General features: G+C 36.7%; 1 protein-coding gene across 1 annotated transcript; it reads right to left on the reverse strand.

Moving 5' to 3' along the window:
* Nucleotides 1-465: 465 nt before the first annotated feature.
* On the reverse strand, nt 466-11,477 carry LOC121247160 (folate-biopterin transporter 1, chloroplastic-like). Its single transcript, XM_041145510.1, is given in 10 exon segments — nt 466-929; nt 1,480-1,572; nt 1,693-1,861; nt 1,952-2,203; nt 2,290-2,438; nt 3,248-3,360; nt 3,363-3,409; nt 3,512-3,576; nt 3,869-4,104; nt 11,239-11,477. Coding segments are annotated over 10 exon segments (1,524 nt in total). The 5' UTR covers nt 11,342-11,477; the 3' UTR covers nt 466-632.
* Nucleotides 11,478-13,300: the final 1,823 nt, after the last annotated feature.

Here is a 13,300-nt window from a genome sequence, read left to right on the forward strand (position 1 = left end):
TTCTGAAACGAGATGAGAAATGCTAATATGTAACGTTTCCCGAAAAGAAGAAGAAGAAGAAATTAAGTAGCTTTTTGTTTAGTGAGAACTGAAGTAGCATGCAAACAATACTAGAACCATGGACCCTGCAGGACCTAGACACAGCTCAAGAAACTCTTCGAAAACAAGAAGAAAAAAACAAAAGCTCGAGTCAAGGACATGAACACTGCATGAACTTGAACATCGTTCATGCCCCCTGTTTTTTCTTCCTGTGTATTTTCCTAGTACGTAAATCTTTGCTCAAATGCAAAAGACCTTGTGCAAACGAAGCTCAACAAAATTATCAGTTTCTCTGGGGAGAAAGGAAAGGAAATAGCAAACTTACTCTCGAATAGAAAGAACAGCACCCGGCAGAATAAGAAACCTTGATCCTCCCATTCAGCAATGGGATGAACTTGCTGCAAGAAAAACCCTTCTCAAAGCCACTAGAACAGAAATTAACCTTGAAATTTCATTTCCAACACAAAATAGCGTAACAAAGATCGTAATATCTACAGACGCTCTGTCTCGAGCAACAGTAGATTAAAAAGCTTTTTACAGTTTTGCCAAGGGCTCAAAGGAGACTGACGGAGAATAAGGCGGACAATCAAAACTCAGTTAGACTTCATCTCAATATCTTCACTTTCCTCATTGGCATCATCATTATCCCGTGGAAGGAGGCCAAGAAGTGGCAAAGGCAACAAAGAGCTCAGATTACAAAGGATTATCAAAAACGCCAAGTTATCAAATCTATCTTTAGTAACACCAAAGAGCTGGGTCAGACCAGCACCTATCAGCCCCCCAAGAACGCTTCCTCCATTTGATATGGACATGAGTGTTGCAAAAAGAGTGGCTTCCATTCCCTCTGGACATAATCTTGCTGCCAGCACAAGAACAGGCATGAAAGAAGCCTGCAAGAAAATTAGTAATTAATTTCATAACAGAATTGGTACCAGGATAAACTCCCTGCAAAACAAAAAACAATAAAATAGTTAAAGAGCACATATCAGGAAATCCAAGTAGTCATTCTTAGATCAATCAAAATAAACATAAATAGTATCTTGTTAATAGTATCTAGATAAGATGAACGATCTTGACAAAATGACCACGGGCTTGAGAGTCTATTTGAAGAAAATGAGGTCCTCAAAATGGTAAAAAGTATAATTAGTCATAAAGCACTGGGCCAGATGGTTTTACTAGGGCTTTCTTGAAACCTAAAAATGCATGGAATTTTCTTCAACAGAACTAAAACAGCTTCTTAGTAAGCAGTCACTGGAATGCGATCAAAGCAATTCTCCAACCATTATGCACAGTGCCACTATGCTCTGGAGACACTGGCATCCATGCAATAGGAATTGAAACCCAAATAATCATATTAACCACATCAGTGTCACAGCAAACGTCAAGAAACAACTCCTAATGAATGTGCAGAGAAGTAAGAAGGTAAGGTTAAATGTACACCTGAGCAAGAACTGTTAAAATCAGAGAATCCCCTATTGCAAACCACTCATCACTTATACCAAACTTCCGATTGAATCCCGTTACAAGGAAAACCTGATGAACAACCAGAAATAGGAGATAAGAATGACCATCAGGCAGTAAGCACTCTCAATCCAGAGTCAGACCAGACTTATATCATTATAAATAGCCTTAAAAGGGAGTCAATGTTAAAACCTGAGTCATTCCAAGAGCTGATCCGATAAATGTTGTTACAAGAAAAATCTTCCGCAACTGAACATCCTTCAGAAATCCATTATACAGTCCAACACCAAGCAGTGATGCCACTGAAGTAACAAGCTTGACACGCCCCAAAAATTCTGGGGTGAAGCCGAGTTTATTTGTGCTGTGACAAATGTTGCATAATTAAGGTAGACGCTAAAAATTAATTTAAAAAGTTAGAAGCGCCCATGAAAAGCATTCACATTGGACATACGTGAAGTAAAACATAGCAGATTCTGAGTGTGGTGTTGCCTGCCAGAGAAATATAAATAATGTAGGAAGAAGAACATTGGGCTGCTTGACAGCATCCCACAATTTAGTAATGCTCTGTTTTGAACTTTCAAGAAAATCAAGGCTGGTAGAAGAAAGATGTTGCCCTCTTGCTAGATGAACAGGCTGTTCTTTTACAAGGACAGCAACTGCAGAAGTAATCAGTGGTAGCAAAGCTGTGATACCAAAAACATACCTGAAACGTGACAATTGTAACCAAAATGACTATTTCAAATGATTATCAGTGGGAGGGCATTACATCCATACAAAAACCTCAGGTACCTTACACCATAAGCATCCACCAGGGAGCCACTAAAGTAGGAGCTCACAATTCCACCAATAGCTGAGGATCCCCAACACAAAGACTGGAGAGACCCAGACATGCTTTGTGACTCACCACGAGCCCTTTCTACGACCATGGAATCTACAACCTACAACATACTTCAGTTTTTGACACAATTTGTGAAGTATGCCACAGAAACCAAGAAGACAAAACACCAAAGACGCATTTTTGAAAACAAGCAAACAAAATTTACTCCCCACCATCAACATAGGCTGTCAAAATCCAACAAAGATGGACCTTGTAAATGGAAGCCACAGAAACCAAGAAGACAAAACGCCAAAGACGCATTTTTGAAAACAAGCAAACAAAATTTACTCCCCATCATCAACATAGGTTGTCAAAACCCTCCACAGATGGACCTTGTAAAGGGAAGCCAACTAGATAGTTTTGTCATTAATAGTATTTAGGCATCAAGCCCAGCCATCAATTACATGTAATGTGCTCGGATATGTTCTAATAAGTCATCTAGCAACATAACAATTCATGCCTTCTTGGCCATTCAGAGGGTGGGAGGATGGTCGTAGCTCTTAAGGCAGTTACTTCTTCCCATTCTATTAGTTATTACACATGATGTCACTGATAAAAATAAATCATAAAAAAAAAAAAAAAAAAAAGTTATTACACTTGATCTCAGGACAAGCTCCACCTTTGTTCTTCGAGGATATGGGGTTGCCTCATATCAATAGCAACTATAGGTGCTTACTTTGAAAGTGGGGCGTGATATATTTGGGCACTCAAGACGCTAAATCATATCTCGTTACAAATTTATATATGGAAAGCCTTGGCTTCTGCCATTGATAGCAAGTGTGTGAAAACACCTGGGTTGCAGCACATAGGATATATATAGCTTCTATAACAATCAAGTCATAAGTAATATAATTTACAAGTGATACTTACAACATCAGAGAAGGCTACAGAAAGTGATCCTAGAAGTATGCAGATAGCAGCATCGTACTTGCTGTCGACATAGGTGGCCATCAAACTCCATGAGAACGCACCAAGAAGTCCGATAAAATAAGGTATGATCTTCTTCGGTAACCAAAAAGTGGGACAGAATCACTGCAGTGACCAAAAAAATCTTTGAATGAGGTTCAGAAATGAAAATATCTATACTTAATCATGGGGAGGAAATTTGGGGGCAGATAGTAAATAGACTCGCACCTAATAAGCCCATATAGTGGTTTGATAAGCCATGGTAATGCTGAAAAACCAGATATGACAGCTGTCTAGTCAACAACATATAATTTGTCAGCCTTTCAGATATAACATGAAATCTAACTGATTCGCTTATCGTAAAGATGAATCCCTAATCTTTCAAACAAAATTCTGCATAAGCAGAAAGTATATTCATGACATTAGTTGAGATATTGGACCGTTAGAAAAGGGTCCCAACTTCCTCTTCAAAATAATACCATTGAAGGAAGGAACAGGGTCAAGATGCAAATCATCCTTTAAAATACATATATATCTAACCTAAAACTCATACGACAATCAACAGAACCAGTTAAAATCATATACCTCTGCAGGATCAAGATGCAAATCATCCTTTAAGTAAAAATTGACAGCAAGCCTTGCAAGCCCTAAGACACCTTGTACAAAATATACCATAGCAACCGCGACAGTATCTGGGGACAGATCCACCCCAAAGCATTTGACAGCATTTATGTGATATTTGCTCTCACAGGGAGCAGTTTTAGTAGAAGTGGACGCCTCTCCTTCCATATCTGTTATCAACATATCCTCTTTTCCTGCATCTGGATCAAACACACAGAAAAAGCATTGATAGACAAAGGTTAGTGATTGTAGGATTAAGGGAATCACATCACAGAACCAAATTACATTTGTTCAAGAGTTCAAAAGTCACAACGGAGGAGCAAGATATATTGGTGGAAGAGAGAGACTGAAGCCAATTTATGTCATTAGAACACCTTGGTATGAGTCTCTCAAGATGGAAAGAAATCAAAAGGTGTCACTCCTGCATGGGATTACTTCCTCAAAGCTAGAAAGAAAGCAAAAATTCTAAACAAGGATCCCTCAAACTCAATTGGCACAAGTCTTTAATTCAACAAAAGTTCCATTCCATTCTCCAAGCTAGATTCTTCAAAGCTTGAAGAAATCGAAAAGTGTTTGTCAAAGAGCCCCTCTACCCGAGACAAAATGTAACTTTAACCTGTAAGCAATCTGAAAACTGGAAGATAACCAAGAATTTTCAGTCAAAGACTACCCTGACACAATTAACTCAAAATTCAAATCAGCACAAATGGCACGCCAATGTTCGAATTAAGTTTCTTGAATATTAAAAGCAGCAGCTAGCCCAAATCGTGAAGTCTCTTGTTCACATACAATAAAACTTTGATCTCATCCACTTCAAAAGAAAAGGGAGGAATCCCATTGCCGATCCCATATGGCCTAATATGCCTCCAATGGATAGGGGGAAATACAAATAAATTTAATAAACCAATGTGCTCTAACTCAAATGAATACTTTTCCAAGTTATAAACCAAAAGAACAAGATAAAATAAATAATTAATGATAATAATATTTAGCCCCATGATTTTGCCCCTCATTTTGACAGCTTGTGTATTTACAACAATATAAACCAAAAGAACAAGATAAAATAAATAATTTACTAGTGAATTTGTAAATTTTTTTTAAATGTTCAAAGATGTTTAAAAAATGTTTGAAATAAAAAGGAAAAATAAAAGTGCAGTTGCACTAGTGACTTTGAGGGGAAAAATCACGGGGCTGACTGAGTAGAAGCACCCAATAATTAAAGGTGCCGAATCAAAGAGCCCCAAGTTTAACCCCTAGTTCAGGGGTGGACCTACATTGATGATAGCCCCCCCAAAAATTTTAAAAACTTGTTTTAGTATATGATTTTTTAAAGATGTCCTAATATAAAGATAATTCCCCCCCCCCCCCCCCCCCCCCCCCCCCCCCCCCCCCACCAAAAAAAAAAAAAAAAAAAAGAAAGACATTTTCAAAAATCTTACTTAGTACTAAGACCAAATCCTACTGGACATCCCGAAAATGCAGCACATCTTCCTGAGCCCTTCAAAACAGCAGCTACAATTGGAAATCCCGAAATTACAGCACACATTCATGAGCCTTCCTGATATGAAACTTCAACTGGATCAACATGATATGATTCCTGATTTTACTCCTCTGATTCCTTGATCCTCTCTTGTAAACGTTGCCATATTTTCCTCCTGTAAATCTGCTATTTTCCTTTTTAACTTGTAAAGCTGTAACCTACACATTGACTTGTGTATTATTTAAACAGAATGAAGTGAATCAGAAAGGCAAGTTGGCCTTCTCTGTTTTCATCCATATCAGTTTACATATTTTTACATGGTATCAGGCCTCTAAGGCTAACTCCAAACAGTAAAGATCCTACACAAACAGCTTCCGCACATCACTAAAAACAGAATGGCCTTTTCCCAAAATACTCCACAGTTTCCGAAATTGGATGGCCCTAATTACCTTACCTGGCGGATCCAATTTCTTGTATTCTTGAAGAGTCATGACATGGTAGGTCTTGTTGATAGAACCAACCTTGCTCCAACCAAGACTCTCCGAAATAACTCTCCAAATCCAGAGTACACACGCTGGTCCAAACAAGATAACAGCGTCCTCAGCTGCCTATATGTCTCTATTGTGGAAAGATTATTTTCCACCGTTCTTAATTTGGAGACCTCGAAACAGGTCTGGGACTCTCTTCATGCTCGGTTTTCATCAACCTCACACTCTAGAATTGCCTTCCTCAAACGGCAACTTCAAGCAATCTCACAAAGAAATAAATCCTGCCTCTCATACATAGAAGAAGCAAAACTTCTTTCTGATCAACTCGCTGCTGCCGGCAAACCAGTCGAAGAACAAAATTTGATCACCTACCTCTTGAGTGGACTCAAACCACATTTCATGCCCTTTGTCACTGCCTACACTTTCGCAATAAGGGATCAGGATCTCCCCATTGATGATTTCCAAACCGAGCTACTCAACTTTGAGACGTTAATGGAGGGGCCTCCTTCATCTATCCCTGCTGAGACTAACTTGGCTTTTGCAGCTACTCATCCGAAAGTTGGAGCCCTAAAGAAGCCTGCAGGGCCGGGCTTATTACATCAAGCCCGCTCCCCAAGTCAACCACCACATCATGTGGGCTCTTCAAATAACAGGCCTAGTGCTGCACAAATAGGTGATAACAGGCCCATTTGTCAAATTTGTGAAAAAAGGGCCACAAAGCTGTTGATTGTTATCACAGATTTGACTTCACCTACCAAGGTCAACTACCACCAACGGATCTCACTGTTATGGCTGCTGAAAGCAACAACTCTTATGCTCAACAGGTGCGGTATGCCGATAGTGGGGCCAATGCCCACATTACCAGTAACACAACAAATCTCACCACTTCGCAGCCCTATGAAGGAGGAGACACTATCATGGTTGGAAATGACTCAGTTTTGGTGATTAAAAACATGAGTACCTCATCTCTCAAAACACCAAATTCAAATTTCAATCTATCCAATGTTGTTCATTGTCCAAATGCATCTTCAAATTTATTTTCCATCAATCGTTTCTGTTTAGATAATGATTGTTATTTTATCCTCATTGGAAGTATTTTTTTGTGAAGTTGAGAATGGACTCTATCCAATAGCAGACAATAAATCTACTTCAAATAAAATTTCATGTTTTGTGGCCAATCTTGGTGTGTCCACCACTCTTGACATGTGGCATGATCGATTAAGCCACCCGTCTCAAACTGTTTTAAATCAGTTGTTTCGTTCAAAATATTTAGATGTCTCAAATTCTAATAAATCTGGATTTTGCTCATCGTGTCCTTTAGAGAAATCAAAACAATTACCCTTTAGTGATTGAACTTGCCAATCTTCTCAGCCTTTAGCTCTTATTCATTCAGATGTATGGACATCTCCTATGTATTCGGTGGGTGGAGCGAAATATTATGTTCTTTTTATTGATGATTTTTCCTGCTTTACTTGGTTATATCCCATTAAGTCTAAACATGAGGTGTTTGCAATTTTTACCAAATTTAAAGCACTTGTGGAAAATGTCTTCTCTTGTAAAATTCAACAACTCCAAACTGATAATGGTGGCGAATTTCTTTCCACCTCTTTTAAACCATTTTTACAAGAAAATGACATTTTCCCTAGCTTAACATAAACATCCCAACAAAATGGGATCGCTGAGCGAAAACATCGCCATATTGTTGAGACCGGGTTGACTCTTCTAGCTCGATCTCACCTACCAAATACATATTGGGCTGATGCTTTTCTTACATATGTTTATCTCATAAACCGACTCCCAACAAAAGTGTTAAACAACTTAACTCCATTTTTCATGCTTAATAAAAAAATTCCAAAATATTATCATTTAAATATTTGGATCTGCATGTTTTCCCTTACTCAGACCATATGAAACACACAAACTCTCTTTCCGCAATAAAGAGTGCATTTTCATTGGCTATACCAGCCAACAAAGAGGGTATAGTTGTCTTGACTATATGTATGGACGTGTGTACATATCCCGAAATGTGGTTTTTCACAAAGAACACTTTCTAGCAAAAACTGGAGTCTGTCCTTCAAGTGCCTCATCGAGTGAAGTCCCCTCAAGTATGTCTCTTCCAGAACCTTCATTTCCATACCCATTCACCCCACCGTCTGAAACCGAAATATCTGACCCCCAATTTGACATTGAAACAAACCCTAACTCTCAATCTCAGCCTCTTTCTCCAAATCTTGAAACCAAAACTGCAGCTCAACACCAGCCCCAACTCGACGCCACAACACCCTCACAGTCTGTCTCCACTAGAAACCAAAACAGATCAACTCCACCAACCCGAGTGATGACTCGCTCAATGACTGGCACCTCCAAACCCAAACAATTTCCAGACTTCACCATGTACTCAACTCGCTACCCACTGCAGGTACTCTCAACGGTGGTCACCGAGCCTGAACCTTCCACCTACGCACAAACAATGACTCTCCCGAGTGGTGTGCTGCGATGGGTCGTGAGTTTGATGCCTTAATGGTAAATGGAACTTGGTCACTCTATCCTCGCCCATCTGGTAAGCATATTGTTAGAAATAAATGAGTTTTTAAGGTTAAACGCCTCTCTGATGGTAGTATTGAGCACTATAAAGCACGTCTCATTTCAAAAGGATTTGATCAGCAATATGGGATTGATTATGGGGAAACATTTTCCCCAATGGTGAAACACACCACAATCCGCATTATTCTTGCTTTGGCAGTGTCTTTTAATTGGAATATCCTTCAAATAGATATTTCAAATGCTTTTTTGCATGGGTTGTTAGATGAAGAGGTTTTTATGGAGCAACCTAAAGGTTTCATTGATGAGAATTACCCAGATCACGTTTGCAGGTTACACAAGTCACCATACGGCCTAAAACAAGCACCACATGTTTGGTTTCGGCATCTCTCCCAATCCCTTTTGGAATATGGTTTCATTGAATCTAGTGATGATTATTCACTTTTTATCTATACAAATGATTATGTGAAATTGTATGTGCTGATTTATGTGGATGACATACTTGTAACTAGTTCAAGCGAGCCTACCATTGACTCCTTTATTTTGTCCCTCAAAGAATCATTTCTTATTAAAGATTTGGCTGAGCTAAGTTTCTTCCTAGGTGTCCAGGCAACTTGTGACAAGCATGGCCTACACCTCCGTCAAACACGATACATCACGGACTTACTTGAAAGCACCAAAATGGGAGGTGCTAAACCTCTTAATTGTCCGACCACATCAGGACCCAAACTCTCATCTGAAGAAGGTAATCTCTTGATGGATCCAACAAAATATCACGGTGTCGTTGAAGCTCTTCAGTATTGTACAATATCACGACCTGATATTGTGTATGCTGTAAATCAACTATGTCAGTTCATGCACAGCCCCCGTGAGCCCCATTGGATTGTTGCAAAACGTGTGCTTAAGTATCTCAAAGATACAATTGATTATGGTCTTTATTTTTCATCCGGTGATATTAATCTAAATGCTTATTGTGATTTTGACTGGGCGGGTAATCCGGACAACTGACGAAGTAAAACTAGTTATGGCATATTTCTTGGACCCAATCTCATTACTTGGACAGCAAAGAAACAACAAATAGTCTCCAAAAGTAGCACTGAAGCCAAGTACCGCAGCATAGCCATTGCACTGGATAAGGATGCTAATGAAAGAACTTGGAATTCAACTTCCATCTACTCCAACAATTTGGTGTGATAATATTGGAGCCATTGCTTTGGCATCCAATCCGGTCTTTCATGCTAGAACAAAGGACGTTGAAGTTGATTACCACTTCATCCGAGAAAAAGTCCTCAATAAAGATATCCAAGTCAAGCATATTTCAACCGCTAATCAGATTGGTGACATGTTCACAAAAGGACAAACAGCTCCAAGGTTTGCATTTCTTCAGTCCAAATTAATGGTGATCATGACCCCCATCAATTTGAGGGGGTGTTAGACCAAATCCTACTGGACATCCCGAAAATGTAGCACATCTTCATGAGCCCTTCAAAACAGCAGCTACAACTAGAAATCCCAAAATTACAGCACACATTCATGAGCCTTCCTGATATGAAACTTCAATTGGATCAACGTGATATGATTCCTGATTTTACTCCTCTGATTCCTTCATCCTCTCTTGTAAACGTTGCCATATTTTCCTCCTGTAAATCTGCTATTTTCCTTTTTAACTTGTAAAGATGTAACCTACACATTGACTTGTGTATTATTTAAACATAATGAAGTGAATTAGAAAGGCAAGTTGGCCTTCTCTGTTTTCATCCATATCAGTTTACGTATTTTTACACTTAGTTGTCTAGGTTTCTTTTAGTTTTTCAACAATTTTTCATACAACTATTTTTTGTCATTAATAAAATCTCACATTCTCATTTTTTTTCACAACTCATAAGAAGTAAGAAAATATCTTGGTCTCTTTTTATAAGCTAGTTGGTAAATCTATGACCTCATTTTTCCTATTTATTTACACTTTATTTTCAAGTCTTCCACTAGCTAATTTATTAATTTGGAGTAGTTTTGTTAGTAAGTATATATGTACTACCATCGAATTAACAATTAGGAGTGAAGGCAAAGATAAAACCACAGATAATTTTTATTGTTTATTTACTTAATTTTTATCGTTTGTTTCAATAAGTCTCACATAACTATTGATATCTTAATTTTTATCATTCACTTAAGTCCGATGGAGCTCAAGTGAGAGGTTTAGATTGGCGGCTTGAATAATTTAGTTGTCCCTAGATAACTATCTTATATGGTTAATGTTAAATATTAGTGACACACTTTGCTACCTTAAATGTTGGTTACTGTTCACTCATACATACAATCCACTTTGCTAATAGCCCCCCCTCGCACCAATTCCTAGTTCCGCCCCTGCCCCAGTTAAGTTATAATTCTGATTTAAGTTTCTAAGCTCACTTTTACCTTAAAAGTTAAAACACCAGAATCCTCGCAACATATTCGTTCTTATTTCTTTCTAAGCAATTCCATGAAGAAGTTTTCTAACTTGAAGGATGACGGCCAGTAATTCAACATTTAAACCATAATCTTATGCAATAGTTAGACACTTGGGCGATCATTGCCATTGCGTAGTCCCAATCAAATCACCAATCAGATTCATTTGCATCATGATCATCATATTGAAACTTAAAATTCCTCTTTTGGATGCCTAGAAATCACGAAAATAAAAGTAAAAACCAAACCATATGATCCCCACTGCACTCCCAACCTCAATTCGATATTCCAAACTTTCCTTTTCTTTTTCCCCATTTTATTGCTCAACAACTAGAAAATTTCCATAACCGTGCCATATACTTAATGTATGGAAAACTTACCATTTCCGTCATATAAAAGGGGGTCGTTGTCCTCGTCCCACCCGTGAGACGGCGGCGGAGCCTGAATAGTAAGGGCTACGGACATGTCCCTCTCGGGAAGCATCCGAAGTGGTCTCTGTAGAATCCTTCTGTTAGCCCCGGCGACGAGGGCTATGGGTTGCCGTCGAACCAGAATCAGAGAGAGGAGGGGAGAAGGAGATGAGGGACAAAATCTTGTTTGGAGGAGGGTAAAATAGGTATTAAAAACGTGTTTTTATCATTTTTCATTTAAATTAAAATAACTAGACGTTTGAGTTTGAGTTTGGAGACGCACCCTTCAATGAAACTATTAAGAGCACTAATTACGAACTCAATAAATTTTAGTCAAAATTTGGTTAAAAAATTTATTTTTATAAATTTAACTAACTACTTTTCAATATTATTAAATAACGAGTTTAACAAATTTTTTAATATTTTAATAAAATATTAATTTTAAATTTTTTATTTATTTTACTTATAATTGTAATTTAAATATTTATTCATTATTAAAAAACTACCTATTAATTTTCTAACGTTCATATTATTTTAATGGTTATATTTCTTCAACGGATATATTTTTTTAATTTATATTTTTTCAATGGATATATTTTTTCAACAACTATATTTCTCCGACAGCTATATTATTCCACTATAAAATATAATATTTCTTCAACAATTTTATTCACTTCAACTCAAGTGAATATTTTAGTCTAAAAAAATTATTTGACTAGCTCATTTGGCTCAATAAATTTGGCTAGTGATTTAACTTGAAGTTAAAATTACTGTTGATTTGTTGAGCCAATTGCAACACATTATCTTACACTTTAGCTATTCTTTGGTTATAATTTAACTTTGTTGAGCCCGTGCTCTAAGGTTAATTTGGATTGAAGAATCGTTTCATATCCTTTTATTTGATTTATTTTATATTCAATTTTTTAAAATTTAATTTTTTTAAAATTTTAAAATAATATTAATATTAAAAAATAATATTTTTTAAACTTTCATATTTTATTTAAAATCATTTAATTTCATTTTTGAATCCAAATCAATCCTAAAATATTATTACATTCTTTTAAAACAGAAAAAAAGTTTGGTTTCTCACTATTAAGGTTCGTTTAGTTTCTAAATTTATTTCAATTTAATATTATAATTTTTTTAAATTTTAATATAAAATATAATAAAAAATTTAATTATTTTAAATTTTAAAATAATAATAATATTAAAAAATAATATTTTATTATCTCAACTCAACTCAATTTAATTTAGTTTAATATTTAAACGCAGCTAAGATAACCAAAATCGAATCTTCTGCATGTATAAAAAGGAAAATGAAAAAATAAAAGAAAAAGGCCGTTATCAAAAAACAAAAAAAAGAACAGAAAAAGACCTGAGGCAGTCGCAGACTCTAAGGCTCGTGACTGGTGCATCGACACGTATCAGGACTGCAGTACCACACGATTCTCTCAAGGAGTCCGAATTCACTATAAGCATTTTAAAGAGGTAAAGTCTAGCATATTCTTTAAAAAAATATATAAAAAATTTAATTTTTTTTATGTCAATCTTAGATTTTTTTTTTTTTTATTATTTTGTTTTAATAGGATGTACAAAATTTACATACTCTATACTGTATAAATCGTTTCCCATTGGAGCAAACAAGGAGGATCGTCACATTATTCTCAAGCTGCAATGTTGTGTGTAAAAATATTAGAACATCTAAGTTATCAAGGGTTGGACATTGGTTATGGTGAAATCACACGCAATCAAAATCTAAAGAATAAATATAGATAGAAGTTACTATTAAGAGCATTTATTTTACACACATAATGTGACATCATTTAAATCACACATTTCTCCAAGTGAGTGTTGAGAACAATCAACTAGAAGCAGCCATACAATGAGTGCAAAGTGTATACTGCTACAATGGCTTCTTTCTAGCATTACTCGACCAAGATCATCATGTGTCACACAGGGTCCAGGATTTTCTCAGCCAAGTTGATATGTCCCTATGCATCGGCAATTGCCTAATTATTGTCAAGTCTAAAAT

The sequence above is a fragment of the Juglans microcarpa x Juglans regia genome, chromosome 1S (assembly GCF_004785595.1).
Source record: "Juglans microcarpa x Juglans regia isolate MS1-56 chromosome 1S, Jm3101_v1.0, whole genome shotgun sequence".
NCBI lineage: Eukaryota > Viridiplantae > Streptophyta > Magnoliopsida > Fagales > Juglandaceae > Juglans > Juglans microcarpa x Juglans regia.